General features: G+C 43.1%; 1 protein-coding gene across 4 annotated transcripts in view; it reads right to left on the bottom strand.

Annotated features, from left to right (window-relative positions):
- LOC311239195 (solute carrier family 12 member 7-like) overlaps positions 1-13,180 on the bottom strand; it is a 114,142-nt gene extending 100,962 nt beyond the window's left edge. For all 4 annotated transcript variants that reach the window (XM_084327477.1, XM_084327478.1, XM_084327479.1 and 1 more), the window contains exon 1: positions 12,115-13,180. In XM_084327477.1, coding sequence (XP_084183603.1) covers positions 12,115-12,250 — 136 coding nt within the window. In that variant the 5' untranslated portion in view covers positions 12,251-13,180. The remainder of the gene's footprint in view (positions 1-12,114) is intronic.
- Positions 13,181-20,525: the final 7,345 nt, after the last annotated feature.

Genomic DNA, 20,525 nt, shown 5'->3' with positions numbered 1-20,525 from the left:
CAGCTCCATTGGGAGGGGGCGGGGCCGGGTGGGAGGGGGCGGGCTGAGGGGGCGGGGCCAGGAGAAGGGGCGGGGCTAAAACGTGCACGTTTTCTCAAATCGAAATGTTGACAGCTATGGTAATAGTGTAATAGTGTGTAATAGTGTAATAGTGTAATAGTGTGTAATAGTGTAATAGGGTAATAGTGTGTAATAGTGTAATAGTGTGTAATAGTGTAATAGTGTAATAGTGTGTAATAGTGTAATAGGGTAATAGTGTGTAATAGTGTAATAGTGTGTAATAGTGTAATAGTGTAATAGTGTGTAATAGTGTAATAGTGCGTAATAGTGTAATAGTGTGTAATAGTGTAATAGTGTAATAGTGTGTAATAGTTTGTAATAGTGTGTAATAGTGTAATAGTGTGTAATAGTGTAATAGTGTAATAGTGTGTAATAGAGTGTAATAGAGTGTAATAGAGTGTAATAGTGTAATAGTGTAATAGTGTAATAGTGTGTAATAGTGTAATCGTGTGTAATAGTATAATAGTGTAATATAGTGTAATAGAGTGTAATAGTGTAATAGTGTAATAGGGTAATAGTATGTAAGTGTGTAATAGTGTAATAGTGTATTAGTGTGTAATAGTGTAATAGTGTGTAATAGTGTAATAGTGTAATAGTGTGTAATAGTGTAATAGTGTGTAATAGTGTAATAGTGTAATAGTGTAATAGTGTGTAATAGTGTAATAGTGTAATAGTGTGTAATAGAGTAATAGTGTGTAATAGTGTAATAGTGTAATAGTGTGTAATAGTGTAATAGTGTGTAATAGTGTAATAGTGTGTAATAGTGTAATAGTGTAATAGTGTGTAATAGAGTAATAGTATGTAATAGTGTGTAATAGTGTGTAATAGTGTAATAGTGTGTAATAGTGTAATAGTGTAACAGTGTGTAATAGTGTAGTGTAATAGTGTAATAGTGTGTAATAGTGTAATAGTGTAATAGTGTGTAATAGTGTGTAATAGTGTAATAGTGTAATAGTGTGTAATAGTGTAATAGTGTAATAGTGTGTAATAGTGTAATAGTGTGTAATAGTGTAATAGTGTGCTATGCAACTTGCGGGTTGTGTCATTGCACTCAGTAGGGATATCCTCTTTCATTGGTCTATGTTGACCACTCCCCCGATCCTTAGGCCGCGCCCCCTTTTTGTATCCTTTGAACCGTTTGTCATAGAGACTCGCAAGAGACCCTCTCCCGTTGGCCGGCGGTGCACAGGCGTCACCCACACTTTCACAATTTCCCCCGCGCGGAATTGTCTAGTTATTATTATTATTTATCTTTTTATAGCCCAGGCCTCCAGATCTATTCATCTTACATTCATGTTTTAAAGCCCTCATGAATAACATGATATTATGAGTATGACATAGTTGATCAGAAATAGTTGATGAGAAAATTCAAAAAAACACTTGCTTGGGGAAAAAAGCTTGTTTTGTAGTGGGGGCGCGGCACCGGCCCCTCCCCTCCATTGTTTCTACAAGATTACATTACAATAGTTGTTTCTGCCGAATGTAAATAAGGATTGTCCCTCTGTGAGAACCTGATTTACATTTGGCAAAAACACCTATAGCAATTGAAACAAGTTTTGTGACTCATTCCTGTGAATTCTACTGTATACACCTACTGGAGACTGTTACCTACTGTCACCTATGTCACCTACTGTGCATGACTGAGTGAGCAGAATCTACATCTGAAAGCTCACAGCAGCCAGATGTATCCCACTGTGGCATTTCTAGATGCTGTGATTCTTGTCCTCTCTGCGAGCAAATTACTTATGTGAAACCTACTTGCCAATAAATATTGTAATTCTGACTTTTGGCCCAGCACCTGCCAAAGGATATGCGTGTTCTCCTCTCATAATAATAATAATAATAGATTGAATTTGTAATGCACTTTTTGTTCGCTGGGATCCCAAAGTGCTACACTACAGGGTTAAAACATAGTTAAAAAATAAAATAGTTATTAGTAAAACAAATAAAATACAGAATAAAAATAAGATAAAAATAGTTAATTAAAAATGTGGTATAAACAGATTTTTTTTTAAATAAAAATAAAAAAACAACAGCACAAGAAAATTGAAATAAAAAGCTAACAGTCAAAGGCCTTTTTGAACAGATAGGTTTTCAGGCCTGCTTTAAAAGAGTCCAGGCTCTGTGGGGAGGCTGTTCCACTCATGAACAGTGGGTACCTTGCCAGAATACAGACACAAGTCAGTATTATTAACATTAACAATGACTGCAACATCCTGCATCCCGCCGCACCCTAATCCCTCGCACCTCATAATGGCAGGTCAGCGACCACAGCCAGTACAAAGTGTTCTTAGTGGTTCTTCCCACAGGTTAACACGTTACTTGCAGTGGTCAAAAAGCCCTGTTGTCTTGTTGAAAATGGAATGGAAAATGTTTTTGTTTTGTTGAAAATGGAATGGAAAAATGTTTTACAAAGGTATATACCAACACAGTGCTAATGTCATCAAAAGACAAAACCTTGGAACTGCTCCAAGCTGCCGAGGACCATGATGGCCCAATTTTACACGGCCATCATTGAGTCCACCCTCACCCACTCCATCATCTCCTGGTTCCCCGCTGCAGCGGCAAAAGATCTCGCCAAGCTGCAGCGGGTGATTCGCTCTGCGGAGAGGGTGATCGGCTGTCCCCTGCCCTCCCTCAGGTCCCTGCACGACTCCAGGGCGCTGAAGAGGGCAAGGAAGATCATGGCCGACCCCTCCCACGCCGGACGCGTGAATATTAAAGGCAACCAACTTGTGTTCAGCCTTGCGTTCAGCGTTTCTCTGATTGGCCACACGGCCACGTGACCGCGCTGCCGCGCGACGTGACCGCGCTACCGCGCGGCAGAGAGTTGCAGCGGCCGTCTTCCGTTGTAGAATTGTTTACATCAGGGTGAACGCTATTGTATTCGCAAATATGAGAGCCAGCAATGCGCAGCTCCAGTTAACCCAATTTATACCGTAATGAATCATTAAAAAAATATACCGTTAACTGGAATATGTTGTTTCTTTAGACATATGTTGGGATTATGTAATTGGTTTGTCATGACAAAACAATAAAAATCGCTACTTTACATCAGGGTGAACGCTGTTAGTAACGCTGCCACCACCCACTTCAATGACAGAGCTCTCATATTTGCGAATGCATAAACTATATCTTAAATTATGGCTATGTGGCTAATATGGCTGTCGCGAAGTCATTGATAAGCGACAGCCATATTAGACACATAGCCATAATTTAAGATATAGTTTATGCATTCGCAAAATATGAGAGCTCTGTCATTGAAGGGCTTCTACAACGGAGCACGGCCGCTGCTGTGTCAAGCCGGCGGCGGCGCACGGAAGCCGGGGACAAACCACCACATCGCCCCGCTGGCGCTTCAGCAGCCTCCACGGGCGAAATAACATATAACGTTACAGCGTACAGTTCCACACTGATGTACAGTGACACCCAGAGTTTCTAGTTACAGTAGTGACGCGTGAATCGAGATAGTCCTAACAGTGTTTATTATTAAGAGTCAGATAGTCCGCACAGTGTTTATAGTCCTAACAGTGTTTATTAGTAAGAGTCAGATAGTCCTAACAGTGTTTATTATTAAGAGTCAGATAGTCCTAACAGTGTTTATTATTAAGAGTCAGATAGTCCTAACAGTGTTTATTATTAAGAGTCCTAACAGTGTTTATTATTAATTAACGTCATAAACCAACTACCAGATTTATTTTGCACCAGGGCACTAGAAGGTTCCTGCCGCTTGCGCTCGTGGCAAAAGGGGGCGGGCTAGCGGCGTGGGGTCGTGGCCAATCAGAGAAAAGCTGAACACAAGTTGGTTGCCTTTAATATTCACGCACCCCGGACACAGCCTCTTCACCCTGCTCCCCTCTGGGAGAAGGCTGAGGATCCCAAAGGCCGTGAAAGCTAGTCACAGACGTTTCTTCCCCTCAGCCGCCAGGCTGAACAATGCCTCAGGTACCCCCCCCCCCCCCCCCTCTGCCCCCAAGTGACACTGGCACAATGACACTGCACTGCACTGGTCTTTACTGGAACTCTGCACTTTACACTTTATATATATATATATGTATTTACATTATTAATCCTCCACTACACTGTTTTTTGTCCTGTGTCTGTGTTGGTGTTGTTGTTACTGTGAAAAAAAGAAATGCTGCAACATTTACCAATGTGTTTTTACACAAATGGCTTAATAAAGGAATCTGAATCTGAATTTACAATGAAAGAAGAGAAAGAGACTGAAAGCTGATTTGTGTGTGGGCACTCAACACTTTTGGGAACTGTCGTGTGACAGAAATGAAAGTGTCTTACAACTTTTAAGAACGGCTTTGGAAGAGGTTATATAACCAAAACTGAAGGTAAATCTCAAGTATATTTCCTACATGCTTCTTTCTAATTCTAAGATATGCTAATATTCTGACCAACTCACTGACCAACCAGCCAACACAGCGAGCGATAGATAGATAGTTATACAAAGGAAATAACTGGGACATGTGACACTGTTGTGAGATGTTTTGGAAAATTATGGACTGATAGGCAGCTGTTTTTCACAATCAGCTAAATGTGTTTGTTGATTTATTCTGCACCCGCATTAGCTAACATTGCCACGTTCATGTTGACAGTGCATGTGTGTGTGTGTGTGTGTGTGTGTATGTGTGTGTGTGTGTTTTGAGACTCTTTATGGCCGATGAACATGTCACTGGCCACTCTATTGCCATTTTTCTATGGGTACCGGTTGTGTGCGAGCTGTACCCCTATAGAACCCTATAGTACGTTTTGTATCTGGTGTTGCCTTCATAGACAGCACATTCCACCAGTAAACCTGACAGGCATGGGTCATTGATCTCGCCTTATCTACAGCGAGAGACAGTTACTGTACACAGAGTAGGAACACACAGGCAGGCAGACTGATAACATCTTTTGCATTAGGTGACAGACAGTACTCTCACAAAGGCACTGGTTGTACAGTAACCACTACTGAAGCCACTGTGACTCCAACACTGACTGTACGCTGACTGTTTCTTGTACATCTTGGTTTATTAAACGATGGTTTGAGAACCAAAATGGGCTGCTGGCCTATGCTTGGTTGGTCGCCATGTAACAAGAACCGGTTAGAACAGGTGTACTTTTTTAATCTGACCTAATTAAGTAGGACTGGACAACATTATAGGACAGTATTTATGAATCAACCTTTATAGACAGTTTATGTTTATGTCATATTGAAACCGAGTATAGCATGTGTCATAAACAAGTAATCAGGCAAAGGTTCCACACATTTAACAGTCTAAGACCAAGCATTAGCAAACACCTTTAACGATGTACAAGGCTTGTGTTACACTTAACCTCACTCTATTTGGTATTGATGAGCAAGTTTATATACCAAATACATTGAATTGTATCAAGATTTTACAAGGTCTAATTGCAGCACTTTTTCTAGTCTGTTTGGTAACAAACTGCATTCTTTCTAAAACAGGATTTCCTACATTAAGAAAGTGAAATGTCTGCAGGGCATCTATAGGTGAGTACAGTAAAGGTCAAACAGCATTTTACTGGGAACACTGAAAGGGGCATTGGTCTGTAGCATTCCTATAGGCAATAAAAAACAGAACAGAAAATAATGACTGACATACTGATTTACTGCAGGTTAATAGTTGACTAGAGGAGAGGAAAGGAGAGGAGAGGAGATCATCTGTATCATTCCAGTGGAGCAATTTGAGGGGAAATTGAGATATGGGGAGAAGAGAAGAGAAGAGAAGAGAAGAGAAGAGAAGAGAAGAGAAGAGAAGAGAAGAGAAGAGAAGAGAAGAGAAGAGAAGAGAAGAGAAGAGAAGAGAAGAGAAGAGAAGAGAAGAGAAGAGAAGAGAAGAGAAGAGAAGAGAAGAGAGAGATAGACAGAGGGGGAGAAGAAGGGCAAAGAAGGAAGGGAGAGAGATGAGTAAAGATATATATATTATGGCTGTCAGTTTATTGCGTTAATTAGATTAATTACACAGCAAATTATCGCGTTATGAAAATTAACTAAAAATAATTTAAAAAAATAAAAGATTTGTATTATTATTATTTTTTTTTATCTCATTCATTCCATAAGAACGTAGAATAAACTAAACATTTACAAACTTTTTTTTAAATGGTCCATTTGCATGTTCTTGGTATCTGATTCTAGGGACATCTATGGATCAGAAGCCTAGTAACAGACAGTATTTTTATCCACTTTTTCTCCTTCTTTTTCTGTTTTTCTCCCATCCCAATTTAGTCGTGCCAATTCCCCACTCCCCTGTCTTGATCATTGCTCGCATGTGCCCCCCACTGGTCGGTCGTAGGGAGGGTTGAAGAATCTATCGCATGTCCCCTCCGATACATGCAGAGTCAGCCAGCCACTTCTTTTCACCTGCCAGCGTGGACTCTCATTGGCGAGGTGTAACGTGTGGGAGGCTCCCACTACCCTCGACATCTCCTGTCCTTGCTCTGCAGGCGCCCTGACCGACCTGTAGGAGTCGCTGTTTACAATGACCAGATTACCACCCATCGACTCCCCTCCCGCTGACTCTGCCAATTGTGTCAGTATGACGGCTGGCCCAAGCCGGAGGCAACGCTGACAGCCGGATTCGATACCGGTGTCTCACGCGTTGGTGACGACCGCTGCGCCACCCAGCCGCCGTGTCTGTTACTAGGCTTGAGTAAATTGTAATGAACCAAATGAGAATATCAATTCAATTCTCTTTTTTTTTTCTTTTTTTTTTGACCTGAAAAATCTAAGCAAATGAATAAAGGGAAGATGATTAAACAGAAGGTTTTGTAGATACAGTACTGAATTCTGCCATCCGGACACATGCAATTTGAAATATGATTACCGTAAGTAAATCCTCTAATAGTGGAGGGTATTCAAATAGAGGACGGGCCTCTTATAATGGACGGGGGTTTGATACATGCAGACAAATACAGGCCGGCTTCCTATACAAGGTCGCAATTTTTTTCTTTTCGTGCCGTGATATAGAATTAGATAAACTCTTGCCAATGCAAAATAAGTGCTGCCTCTCTCTACCGTTCCCTACTCTCACTTCGTTGGCGTTAGCGTTAGCTAACGTTGTCATAGCTAGATCTGTGGTGTCGGCTGGATGACGTTGGCTTTGTTTTGCAAACGTTAGTTAATGTTCGCTATCTATATGGCGTTGGCAGGGGGTGCTGGCGTTGTCCAGTTGACATTACATATCATGATGGCTATGATAGCGTTAGCTAAAGCTACTGCATGTCAACTCGATTCAACTCAGGTAGAGTCGAGAAGGTACCACACGCTAAATTGTCCCCGGACCCCGCAACCTATAGTCAGTTCCAACTTCAGTGTGTGAATTATCCACCACAGTTTCACAATTACAATTGGCCAGTTTGTGAAATTAAGGCCTGCCTCTTATATAAGCCTCTCTCTAATAAAGGCCTGGTGCTCTTTGCAGTTGAGGTAAATACAAGACCCGTCCAATATTAGAGGATTTACGGTATAGAATATAAAATATCAGGCCTAAAATGGTTATGCGATTAAAATGCGATTCATTATATTAAATAATTAATTAATCCTGTAATTAATTAGATACATTTTTTTTAATCGCCTGACAGAAAAGTAAGAGGGGGATAATGAGATTTGTGGAAAAGAGAGAGAGGGAGCGAGAGAAAGAGACAGAGAAAGATAGAGACAATGAGGAAGAAAGAGAGAAAGAGACAGACAGAGAGAGAAAGAGAGACAGAGAGATAAAGACAGAGAAAGAGAGAGACACAGAGAGGGAGGAAAAGAGACAGAGAGAGAGCGAGAAAGAAATGGAGGGAGGGAGAGAGAGAGAGAGAGAGAGAGAGAGAGAGAGAGAGAGAGAGAGAGAGAGCAGGGATCTCAGGACATATTGTTGTTCACTTCAGAGACCAGAGTATCGTTGGGACACCAGAGATTCGCTCCTGTTTGTAAACACATTCATACGCGCAAACACACCACACGCACACATGATGACAATGACCACATTTATCTCAACTGACAGGAAACCAACTTTTCAAGTGCACAGGACGCTGGTTTGTTTTCCAAGAGGAAATACTATTTTCATACTCCTCTGTTTCATTTTGTGCCTCACTTTGATCTGCCATGTTTTCTGAGCAGCACAAATGAGCAACAACACAGAAACAAAGTTAACCAGTGCCTCCCGCATCTGCCCCCTAACAACTGGGTTGTCAAAATCAAAATAGGATTAAATGGATACAAAATGTGAGAAAAACAGAAACACACACACACTCACTATATTGGTGGGGACATTGCATCAACTTACATTCATTCTAACCTTAACTACAGCCATCACATGCCTAACCCTAACCGTACATTAATCCCAACCCTAACCTTCCCAAACTAATCCTAACCCTAAAATATCCCCCTTCCTTTATGAGGATCGACCAAAAGCACCCCTGTTACTAACGCTGCCCAGCGAGTCCCATCCCTCAAGCAACCCTGTTACTAAAGCTGCCCAGCGAGTCCCATCCCTCAAGCAACCCTGTTACTAAAGCTGCCCAGCGAGTCCCAGCACTCAAGCAACCCTGTTACTAAAGCTGCCCAGCGAGTCCCAGCACTCAAGCAACCCTGTTACTAAAGCTGCCCAGCGAGTCCCATCCCTCAAGCAACCCTGTTACTAAAGCTGCCCAGCGAGTCCCAGCACTCAAGCAACCCTGTTACTAAAGATGCCCAGCGAGTCCCATCACTCAAGCAACCCTGTTACTAAAGATGGCCAGCGAGTCCCATCACTCAAGCAACCCTGTTACTAAAGCTGCCCAGTGAGTCCCATCACTCAAGCAACCCTGTTATTAAAGCTGCCCAGCGAGACCCGTCCCTCAAGCAACCCTGTTACTAAAGCTGCCCAGCGAGTTCCGTCCTGCCTCCCTGACGTCAGAATGCAGGAGTGTTTACCTGTGAGTTGTACTGCGTCAACAGTATCAGTGGAGGAGAAGGACACACAACGCATTACTTCAGTAAGAGAAATATCCTAATGGATATTCTTCTGGTCCTCTTCCGGCGTTAATATCATAATATATCACGTGTTTTGGTTTTGTCCATCTCCATTCAACTTCTGGTCTGCTATCTTTGGAACTCTGTCAGAGACCCTTGATATTAACTTCCAGCCTAACTCCCTCACAGCCATATTCGGCATAACAGTTGGAGAGGACCCTAATATTCTCAAAAGCATACAAATGTAATTGCCTTTGCAACTTTACTTGCACACAGGAGAATCTTACTACAATGGAAATAAAAACACCCGCCACAAGCTTCGGTATGGCTGAGCGATCTTATGCAATTCATTCATCTAGAGAAGATTAAATACTCACTTAGGGGGTCTAAAGACAGATTTCTGCTCGTCTGGGGTCCTGTCCTGAACCATGTTGGAGGACTTGTAACTTTACCTGATAACCTAGTTGTTTGATGACTGTTGTAGTTTCTTATGCAGCCTTAATCATTTACATTCACAATGGTGATGAATGCAACCTAAAGAATCCTTAACTTATGGTACAAGCTTGAAAGTGGAAGTGGTATATCTTTTTATTTTTTTATTATTGTTTTCTTTTATTTTTTTGTTTGTTTGTTTGTTTGTTTTTGTGTAATGGGGGGGGGGGTAAAACAAAATATTATAAAATGGGAACTGATTTGAAATTATGTGAAATATACTTGTTGGTATTCCCAAATAAAATACATTTAATAAAAAAAAAAGGACGAGGCGAAAAAAGAAAAAAAGAAAAAGTAGCATACGCATTTCCTTCATAATGTAATGTTGTAAAAGTATTATGCAAGTATATAGGCATATTATTGTATAGTATAGTTAGCCTCTAACGTCAGCAAAACGAAAGAGATGATTGTGGATTTTAGGAGGTCGGGGCCGGGGACTACAGCCCCCTCAGCATCGACGGGGCACCGGTCGAGAGAGTGAACAGTTTTAAGTACCTCGGAGTCCACATATCCGAGGACTTGACATGGACCACACACATTGACAGTGTAATGAAGAAGGCACGGCAGTACCTCTACTTCCTTAGGTGCCTAAGGAAGTTCAAAGTGAGTACGAAGATCCTTAAGAACTTCTACTCATGCACAATAGAGAGCATCCTGACTAGTAACATCACCTCCTGGTTTGGGAATAGCACCGCACACGACCGCAGCAGACTACAGAGTGGCCCGATCAGCCGAACGTACAATTGGAGGTGGGCTTCCCACTCTCCAGGACATTTACAACAAGCGTTGCAGGCCCAAGGCTAAGAGAATAACCGAAGACTCTAGCCACCCAAACAACTGCCTCTTTGAACTGCTGCGGTCAGGCAAGCGCTACCGGAGTCTCATGGCCAGTACAGAGAGACTCAGAAGGAGCTTCTATCCCCAGGCCATCAGGATGCTCAATGACTCTATGTAACACCATCAATGTCATGGTCCCAGCCAGGGATCAGGCTCGAACAATGTGAACAGTAGTTTTCTGCCGCCCTCTGGTGGCCAAACGCAGCAACTCCAGATCCTGGACTCTGTGGCATTTTAGTCTAGGTCTGCTGAATAATATTGGTGCTGTGTTTTCTCTGTTCATGTTGTGTGGTGTGTAGCTTGTGTTTTAAAGCGTTTATCTTTACATGTTTCCTTAAAAGGTTTATCCTTACATATGTTCCTGAAAGGTTCATCCTTTTCATGTCCCTTTAAAGGTTCATCTCTTTTGCATATGTTTTTATAGTGTTAGTACTTTACTTGTGTTTCCTTTAAGGCTCATTCCCTTTAGACAGGTTTTTAATAGTGTTAACTTCTTTACATATGTATGTTCCTTTTAAGGGCTGTTTGTTTTACATGTTTCTTTAGATATTCCTGTTCACATGCTTTTAACAATGTTGTGAGTTTACTACCCTGTGTTCCTCAGCCTAGGCCATGCCTGGCCTTACACCAGCTGGCACTTGTTAGTAATCACAGGGCAGTGTATATAGAGCTGCTCGTTTCTCATTTTCCTGGTCTACTATTTATTAAAGAGATTTGCACTACATTCATACCCCATTTGCATTTGCACCTTTCCTTAAAGTTGTTGTACCTCATTGTCTGCATTTGTACCTCATTGTCTGCATTTTTACTCACTGTACTTAGATTGTACTTTAGCTTGTAGATTGTATTGTATATAGTATAGTGTTATTCCTCTTTTACTACTTTTTTACTGTATGAAGCACATTCTCAGGGGCTCATACAGAACCAAGCATTTCACTGTAAAGTACATGTACGCTATATGTGACAAATAAAAACAAACTTGAACTTGAACTTATGTCACCTGATACACCATGTGTCGACCAGCCCTGTGACTGTTTGCACCAGTGTGCTTTGATCCATGCATTTGGGGTCATTTAATTACTCATTCATCCAAATTACTCATTGGAAAGTGTGTTTGTGTATGCATGTGTGTGAATTCAATCAATCAATTGATCTTCTTCCAAACCCAAAACAAGTTACAAATAAATTGTCGTGAGAGGGCTGCCGTCTTATCTTATCAACAGATAAGTGAAAATGAGTTTCGAGAGTCATTTGCAGATTACGGTATCTGCGATTTATGTTTGCATTTTGAACGGACTGAATTTAAAGTGATCCCTCACCAACCTTGGTATGTGCAAGTGTTTGATGTGTGTGTGTGTGTGTGTGTGTGTGTGTGTGTGTGTGTGTGTGTGTGTGTGTGTGTGTGTGTGTGTGTGTGTGTGTGTGTGTGTGTGTGTGAGAGAGAGAGAGAGAGAGAGAGAGAGAGAGAGAGAGAGAGAGAGAGAGAGAGAGAGAGAGAGAGAGAGAGAGAGAGAGAGCATGTGTATGTCTTAACATACAAGTGTGAATCCGTGTGATGGACAGAGTGAGAGCACTGTATATTTGTCTACACGTGGACTGACGTATGCAAGTGTGTCTCTTCTTGGCACCATGTGTGCCACGAGAAGTCATGTGACTTATGTGTCTGTGTTACTCCTCTGCCTGGCTGTCCTCCCTGTTCACAACACAGCATTTGGCCTACAGGGTTACTCATCAAGAGAGGTACTTTGTCATATGGAGTCACGGGCACCTACCTGGTCTAGACGGCCGCACCTCCTCCTCCTCCTCCTCCTCTTCCTCTCTGAACACGTTAATCACACTGGGGCGTTTGGTGTTGCCCGCTCCCCTGCCACCATCCTCCACCGGCACCACCGTGAAGTTGGTGGGCATTTTGAACAACGCACTTTCACTTCAAGGATATGGACTTTTCAAAAGGTTGCAACCGTTTAAAAAAAAATTTGGCAGGTTTTCATATCAATCATGTTGAGACATGATTGAGAATGGCTGTTTTTTTTTTACCGTTGGATAATATAGCCAGGCTTTAGCATGTGCAAATGAATAGCAGTTCCTGTTTATGTTTTGAATTGATTGAATGGAAAGAGGGCCGACCCCCCCCCCCCCTGTTGCGTGTTGAATCCTCACGTCCACAGGCAGATGGATTGAAAATGTGTCAAATAATTCATAGTAGAGAGTCCTCAGAGTTGCATGGAAGGCAACTGTCCACTGTCAATACATACAGGACCTTCCCTTCACCAAGGAACAAGATTCTCAAGGATGTGACCGAGACAGTAAAAAACTACACAAAGCAAAACAGGAAATGTCCAACGGCAACAGGAATGAATAGGTGTTGACTGTTCCACAAACTGGAAACTTAAAGTAAGCTAAAAGAAACCTGTAAGATCCAGCAACAATGAAATGAAGTATCCAAAGTAGTCTCACAGAAAACAATGGGGGAGCCACATGGGAGGCCAGAGTTGAGTTGAGTTAGTGAAAGGGGGGGGGGGGCAACTGAAACACACACACACACATACAAAAGATATAGGAATTCCAAACAGGGAACACTTCAAGTCATGGTTCCAAAGTGTGCTCCCAAGTGTTTGTTATCTCTCTCTCTAGTTCCAAATGTTCTTCAAATTGCTCTTTCTCTTGTTCCAAAAGTTCCCAAACACTGCCTTCATCCAGTTGCAATGCCTGTTCCAAAGTGTTAGGTTGTTCTCTCTCTTCTTAGCACAGGTTGACATTTCTTCTCCCTCCTTACCCCTGCCTCTCCAAAGTCCTATACTGTATGCCTCTCTCACACTCTCTCTCTCACACTCACTCACACTCTCTCTCTCCCACCTCACTGACACTTCCACCCCTCTCTAAGATTCAGACCCCATGTGACCAGTCCTCTCCATATAAGGGCAGTTGTATTCCATATATGGCATGTTCTAGAACTCCTCCCACAATTCTAAAACCATCCCCTCTCTCATGTACACCTTGTCTACCAAATACCAAAGGTAGGAAAGAAGCCGAATGATTCCTGTACTACTGTACTGATCAACTCTACCTGGATATCTCAAAAACTAAGAAGAGACCTTGAATTAAAAAGTGACCTTTTAGCTACAATTAAAAGAACACAAAGAGTCTCTTGTTTTCAAGTCCTTTTTGTCCGTTCTGTCCTTTGTTCTGGCCAAAAGTCTCGATCAGGTAAACAAAAGGGTGTTTCCTTTCCCACACTGCATTGTGGGTAGTGGTGAGTTGCTTGTAGACAGCATGGGGCGTGCGCACACACACACACACACACACACACACACACACACACACAGAGAGAGGGGGAGGGAGAGCCTACGTCTTCAACCACCTCCCTGGGGAAAGGAATTTAACATTACAAAAGACCATAAACTCTGCATACAAACCTTTCTTTCTCTCTTTCACACACACACACACACACACACACACACACACACACACACACACACACACACACACACACACACACACACACACACACACACACACACACACACACACACACCCTCACCTTCAAAGGAAACACATTTTACAATAATCACAGGATAAGACGGAGTGAGTTGTAATAATCCATTGAGCATGTTCATGTTAGTGTTTGAGGATGTATAGCATACTGTAGGAGCCAGAGTATCAATTTTGCATAATATTTTACATTTACATACATTTACTCTTATTTACATTATTACATTGAAATATTTATATTGATCTAATTTGGTTTGATTCAATATGAATATGTTGTTTTTGCTCATTGACTATGGTTATGCCCATAGCATGTGAGAAACATCTTAATGTTGTGTGTTTAGCCCATATCTGCCTCCCCGTGTCTTATGCCTTATCTGCCTGCCACAGATGTTCTCTCTCTCTGTCACACACGTGTGACGCACACACTAGGCGTGCCAACTTTATCACTACCAAATAAGGGACAAAAGGTGGCCTGAAAAGGGGGGACACCAAATGCGAGCGCAGAAATTCTTCTGGGTGTGTTTGCTATCTGGCACTTTACCTCTTACACAGCCTCTCTCAGTCAGGCATGAAATAACCCCAAATAACCCCATCTGGGTTCTTCACAGAACAAAGGTCCATGGAACGTTAACGTTGTGCCTTGCACAATCTTCAATACAGTCAATAAACAGTCAACAATGTTGAACTTGCACCATTTAGGCCACTGTTGCAACTCGACAGCTCAGTAGAATCTCTTACTTATTATGACTTCACTTATGTGACTCATATGAGCAGTCTTTCAAAGTTCTTGTTCCTTCCTTTTATAGACAATCGCTCAAAATCAGCAATGTGACAGCAAACCTTGATACGTTTAGTTTCCGGCAAGCCGAGGAGTATTCTACACACTAAACATGGTTCTGAAACAACAACACACTATCCTGTCCTCTATTCTCCTCTCTTTCTCCTCTCCTCTCCTCTCGTCCTCTCCTTATCACAGAGAATTTGGCAGTCAATATATGGGACATGGGAAGTCCCATATGGGTCAAACCAATTTAGCCCAATATGCGGTATGTCCCAGCTGATACGGGACAGTTGGCAACCCTAACACACACACATAACCACAACCACAACCGCACGCACGCACACACACACACACACACACACACACACACACACACACACACACACACACACACACACACACACACTAGGGCTGCACGATTTTGGGAAATAATCTAATTGCGATTATTCTGACAGATATTGCGATTGCGATTTGCGATGCGATTATAACATATTTAAAAAAATATTTACAAGAAGAATGTTGCTGCTTTCTGTAGTCGGGTCCCAACTGCAAAATTACTGTATTACCCTGTATTATACACTTTTACTATCATGTAGACTATTCTGCTTTGTGTTTACATGTGATGTATTGTATACATGCACATTTATTATGTTCTTGTGTGATGTATCGCACATTTTATTGCTGTATGATGTATTGCAAATGTTATTGCTGTCATCTTGGCCAGGTCTACCTTGCAAAGGAGATCTTGTATCTCAATGGGACTTCCTGGTTAAATAATTTTTTTTTTTTTAATTGCAGGCTTGGCGATTTGATAATTGCATCATTCCAAATCGCGATTTCGATTAAAAAACGATTAATCGTGCAGCCCTAACACACACACACACACACACACACACACACACACACACACACACACACACACACGCACGCACACACACACACACACACACACACACACACACACACACACACACACACACACACACACACACACACACACACACACACACACACACACACACACACACACACACACAATTAAGTGAAGTGTCAGCACACCATCAGTCTCCTAGCTAGCAGTTCAATGTTCAATGCCAGCCAGTGGCCAGCCAAATTAACAAGGAGGTGTTGGGTGAATATAGTGCTGTTTCCCTTTGGGCTCACTGTCTTAGGGCCCTTTCTCACTCACCCTATTCGTTTCTATTTTGTTCCGTTCTGGTCTTCATTTATTAATTAATCTCTGTAGTTATGCTGTCATGTTAATGTTCAACTTGATAGAGGTTAATACTTCACCTTATTCTTGATCATATTTCACCATGTTACTGAATAATTTGTTCACCCAAAAGTGTGGAAATTGTATGTGAAAACAAATACATTTTACAAAAAGCATCACTGTGTGTAAACTTCACTGCCTCCACCTTAACACATTCCCTGCCACGCACTTTCAGCATCTTATACCATTCTCTGCCAGTACTGTAAGTCTATGGAGATGTTCACCTTCTTTGCAGGGCTATAACTTTTTAAATTGTATTGCTAAATTGACATTACTATGGCCCATTCAAAATCGATTATCTATTGTTCAGGATGTAGGAACGTTTTACTTTTTCATGCATACATTCATACGAAAATACCGTCTAGAATATAAATATGTTTTTATCGTTTTCTGCAGTAATTCCTAGAACGTGAGATATCTGGCATAAACGCATATATAGATTATCAAATGCCGTTTGTTGCCGATCCACGCTATATAAAAAATTTCAACTGTACATGATCCTAAACGTTATGACTGATCATGCGCGGATGAACGGAGGGGGGGGGGGGGGGGGGTCGTTTATAATTCCGTGATCGTCGTTAAATGCTTTATGTAGTATGGGTGATATATAGATCAGAGCAGTTTGCATGGATAATAATAAACAAACAGGCTGAAAGTAACGTCAACGTCCTCTTACTGTTGGGCGATGAGACTGGAGCAAAAAGATCCCAGTTATTTGATGGGATCCATTTCCGGTTTGTATAATAATAATACACGCCCAAATCATGTCGATTATTGAGTTATGGCAGTGATCCATATCCACGGTGTGTGACTAGAGTCCCGCAACGATATGCGAGTGGCCGGACGCATTTCGGAGATGCACCGAGATCCAACCGGCCATTTCCGGTTTGGCAACTCGCCGATCATCCACCAGGGGGCCGTATTGAAGCGTTGCAGAGTTGTGCCGAGTCCCACTGCATCAGACGAGGCTCCGTGAGGGAAATATGAATAACATGGCGAAAATATGAAAGAATTCGCATGAACTTGAAACACGTCGTACAACGGTATTGGCACAGGATGTGATGTGTTAAACAAAACAAAAAAGTATTCAAGATAAACATGATTTATTCCATTCATATCTTGATTATAATAATTTTTTTCACATTTGATCACAAAAGAAAAAATATATAGACCTATATATTTATAAATGTGATATAGCAGAGGTAATTTATATTAACCATATGCTGTCTAGATTACTTGTAATTGCTCTGATAAAAATAAATTCATACCAGAGACACCTCTGGAAAATCAATCATAGCACATTCATAACAACTTTTGATAACATTGTTTAGTAAAAAAAATACCTAACCTTTTTTTTCTTTTTTCTAAAGCCAATCCAAATCACTTCGGAGTGTGATTGTGATAATACAATACTCTACCTCTACTGTTTTTATCTATGAATTACCATCTTTAGATAATACATTTTCAAAGCATTGTCCCCGTGAAAACTTAAAACAGAGTTAGGTTCTTCATCTGAGGAATTCATATTGCTCTGGTCCATTAGGGCAGGGGTTCCCAAAGTTTTCAGGCCGCGACCCCCGATGTGTTGACATGACTGCATAAAAAATTAAAAATAAATATATATATATTTTTTTTGGAAATCTTTTCTTTTTTTTGGAAATCATCTGGAATATGTTAGTTCGTTACACATATGTTGGATTATGTAATTGGTTTGTCATGACCCATTGTGAAACAAAATAAAACTTGCGCACTACAATTTTTTTTTTAAATTGCCGTTGATTATTATTATTTTGTGTCAGACTTGGATCTACTATTCAGCGTTTCCCAAACTTAGGGTCGCACCCGTTTTTATTGGGTCGCCAATTGGCAGAGTAAAATGCATAACAATCAGGCACGTTAACACAATGGCGCCCCAGCACGGATATATCCGGCTTTCGAATCCATTCTTAATGGACCGAAGGACGGATATATTTGTGGCAAGTTGTTTTGGCTTTTATTCCATTTTAATAACCTATTCAAGGTCGCCGAGCTGCACTGCAGATGTACCCTACTCTTTGAATTCGAGAAAGTGCATTACCGGCCAGATCCTCTTAGGGGCGCTATCGCGATAATGCAGTGTTCCCTGTGGCCAGTGTTGTCTTTTTTTTTTATCTCTAATGTAGTTTTCTACTCACCTGAAGTGATAGCTATTGTCTGTTGCACGGAATACGTTTTGGATCGCGGATTTCACTATGCAATAAGGGGATTTATCATCAGCCAATGGACATATCGATCTACCAGATGGTGATCGATAATGGGGAAATGCTCGGGGGGATCCAACCGGCTCATGGTAATATCTTTTTCACGTAAATTACATGCTGATCAGAGCTTGCTATGATACTCAACCAGCCGACCAGCGTATGTGGCTACTTAGACGAACACGGTTATTGGTAATCAATAATCAGAAACGACGTCCCCTGCCCCCCCCCCCCTTTCCTGCATACATGCTTGAGGATCATACCGATCATATGCAGTTTGAGTTTTAACTGTAGCTTTTGTATAACGGAAATGCCATTGGATATAACGTTTGTAGCTATTAGCCCTTTATCTCGCCTTCCAGGAAATATACTAGACCAAATGCCGTATAACGCTTATATTCACGGCGCTATAAAATGAGAACGTATTGATGAAAAAATTATTTCTTTAATCCATTTTAAAGGGACGGGAAAGCCTTAGAGCATTATATCGGTCAAGGAAGACCCCGAGTCGTGGCCCTCTACATAGCACTAACAGCCCTGAAGAAGGGGCATACCGGTGGGCGGCTAGGTGGTGCAGTGGGCAAGGTGCTCACCACCAATGCTGGAGACGCTGGGTTCGAGCCCAGCTCTCCACATTGCATTCAGCTTTGCTGGTCGTTCATACTAATACATTTAGCAGTATTAGGGGGTGGGAAGCTGATGGGTGGGATCGGACGTTGTGGACAGCGACTCCTACAGGTCGGTTGGTGCGCCTACGCAGTAGAATCAGGAAGCGATGGGGGCGGCGTCCCTCCAAAGCGCAGACCCCCGACGCTGAAAGATCGCGCTGTGCAGGTGAAAAGATGCGACGGCTGCTACCTCGAGTACCGGAGGGGACTCGTGCAATGTATGGCTTCGTCCACATTACAGCCGGCTTGTGGGAGGCATGGCCAAACAGCGTTCGAGACAGGGGAGGGTAGAATTGGACGATACGAATTGGGATGGGAGAAAAATAGAAAATGGGAGAAAAGTAGATAAAAAAAAAGAAGGGGCACACCGAGACTGTGACCGAATACGTCATCAGAGCTGAGCAGATTGAGGAGTGCAGGAGAAGCACCAAGCGATGGGCTAATGATGGCGATGGTGATGAGAGGACTACCGGAGCTGTACAAACCGTTCACACTCCTGGTAACACACGGTTCAGCGGACATGACGCTGGGAAAGTTCAAGGCCAAGTTAAGAAACTTCGAGGCCTCAGAAGATACCCACCCAGCCGCCGCGGAGGCGGGAGAGAGGGTGCTGAAGGCCCGAGCGACGTCAGCGGAGAAGACCAGGCCCACGACGGAGCTGGCGTGGCCATCGGAGAGGTAACTGCACAAGGACTGTCTGGTGTGGCTTCTGCAGATCCACGAGGCACACAGACAGAGCGTGCATGAAGAAACGCGACCAGGGCGCGCGACATGCGCATGGACAAGATGGCGGCCATGGACAAGATGGCGACAACGGTCGGCGTGAGACGAATCGAGGCGACGCCCGGAGAGTAGCGGGACAAGAGGGCCTCATCCCCAGGGCGCAGACAGCGTACGCCACCAGGCCAACGCAACTGCAGCAGGCCCAAAGGAAGGGACTGATCGTGGACAAAGGTGCGTCGTCCCACGTCATCAACGACAGGAGTCGGATCAAGAACTTTGACAACACTTTCCACCCGGAGAGACACAGCATGGAGCTGGCAGACGGGAAGCGCACCTACAGGTTGGCGCAAGAGAGAGGAGACGCACAGGTATGCCTCACAGACATGGCATACCCGAATCCCTGGCCTCTGGGAGGATGGGAGTCGGGTCCTCAGTGGTTGGAGCCCCCCTGGAGTGTAACCGGGACAGGGAGTCGGCCTTCGTGTTGCGGGAACCAGGGCGAAACGTCAGCGAGAAGTCGAACCGACTGAGGAAGCTGGCCCATCTTGCCTGCCAGCCATTGAGGCGCTTGGAAGCACGGATGTACGTCAAGTTCTTGTGGTCCGTCCAAATGGTGAATGGCTCCGCGGCACCCTCTAGCCAATGACGCCACTCCTCCAAGGCAGCCACAACCGCCAGCAGCTCCCGATTGCCGATGTCATAGTTCCTCTCGGCAGGGAGGAAACGACGTGAGTAGAAGGCGCACGGATGTACCTTCTGGTCCGTTGCCGACCGCTGAGATAAGATAGCCCCTAGTCCAGTATCCGAGGCGTCCACCTCTACGATGAACTGTCTCTTGGGGTCTGGATGGAGCAAGACCGGGGCGGTAGTGAACCTCTTCTTGAGGGAGCGGAACGCAGCACACGCCGCTGGGGACCAGTCGAACGGCAGGGCGGGAGAGGTTAGCCTGGTAAGTGGTTCCGCCACCTGGCTGTAGTTCCGGATGAATCTTCGGTAGAAGTTGGCGAAC

The sequence above is a fragment of the Notolepis coatsorum genome (assembly GCF_963971535.1).
Source record: "Notolepis coatsorum genome assembly, chromosome: 13".
Taxonomy (NCBI): Eukaryota; Metazoa; Chordata; class Actinopteri; order Aulopiformes; family Paralepididae; genus Notolepis; species Notolepis coatsorum.
Note: the sequence above shows the minus strand (reverse complement) of the source record. Positions and strands in the feature narration are given on the sequence as shown.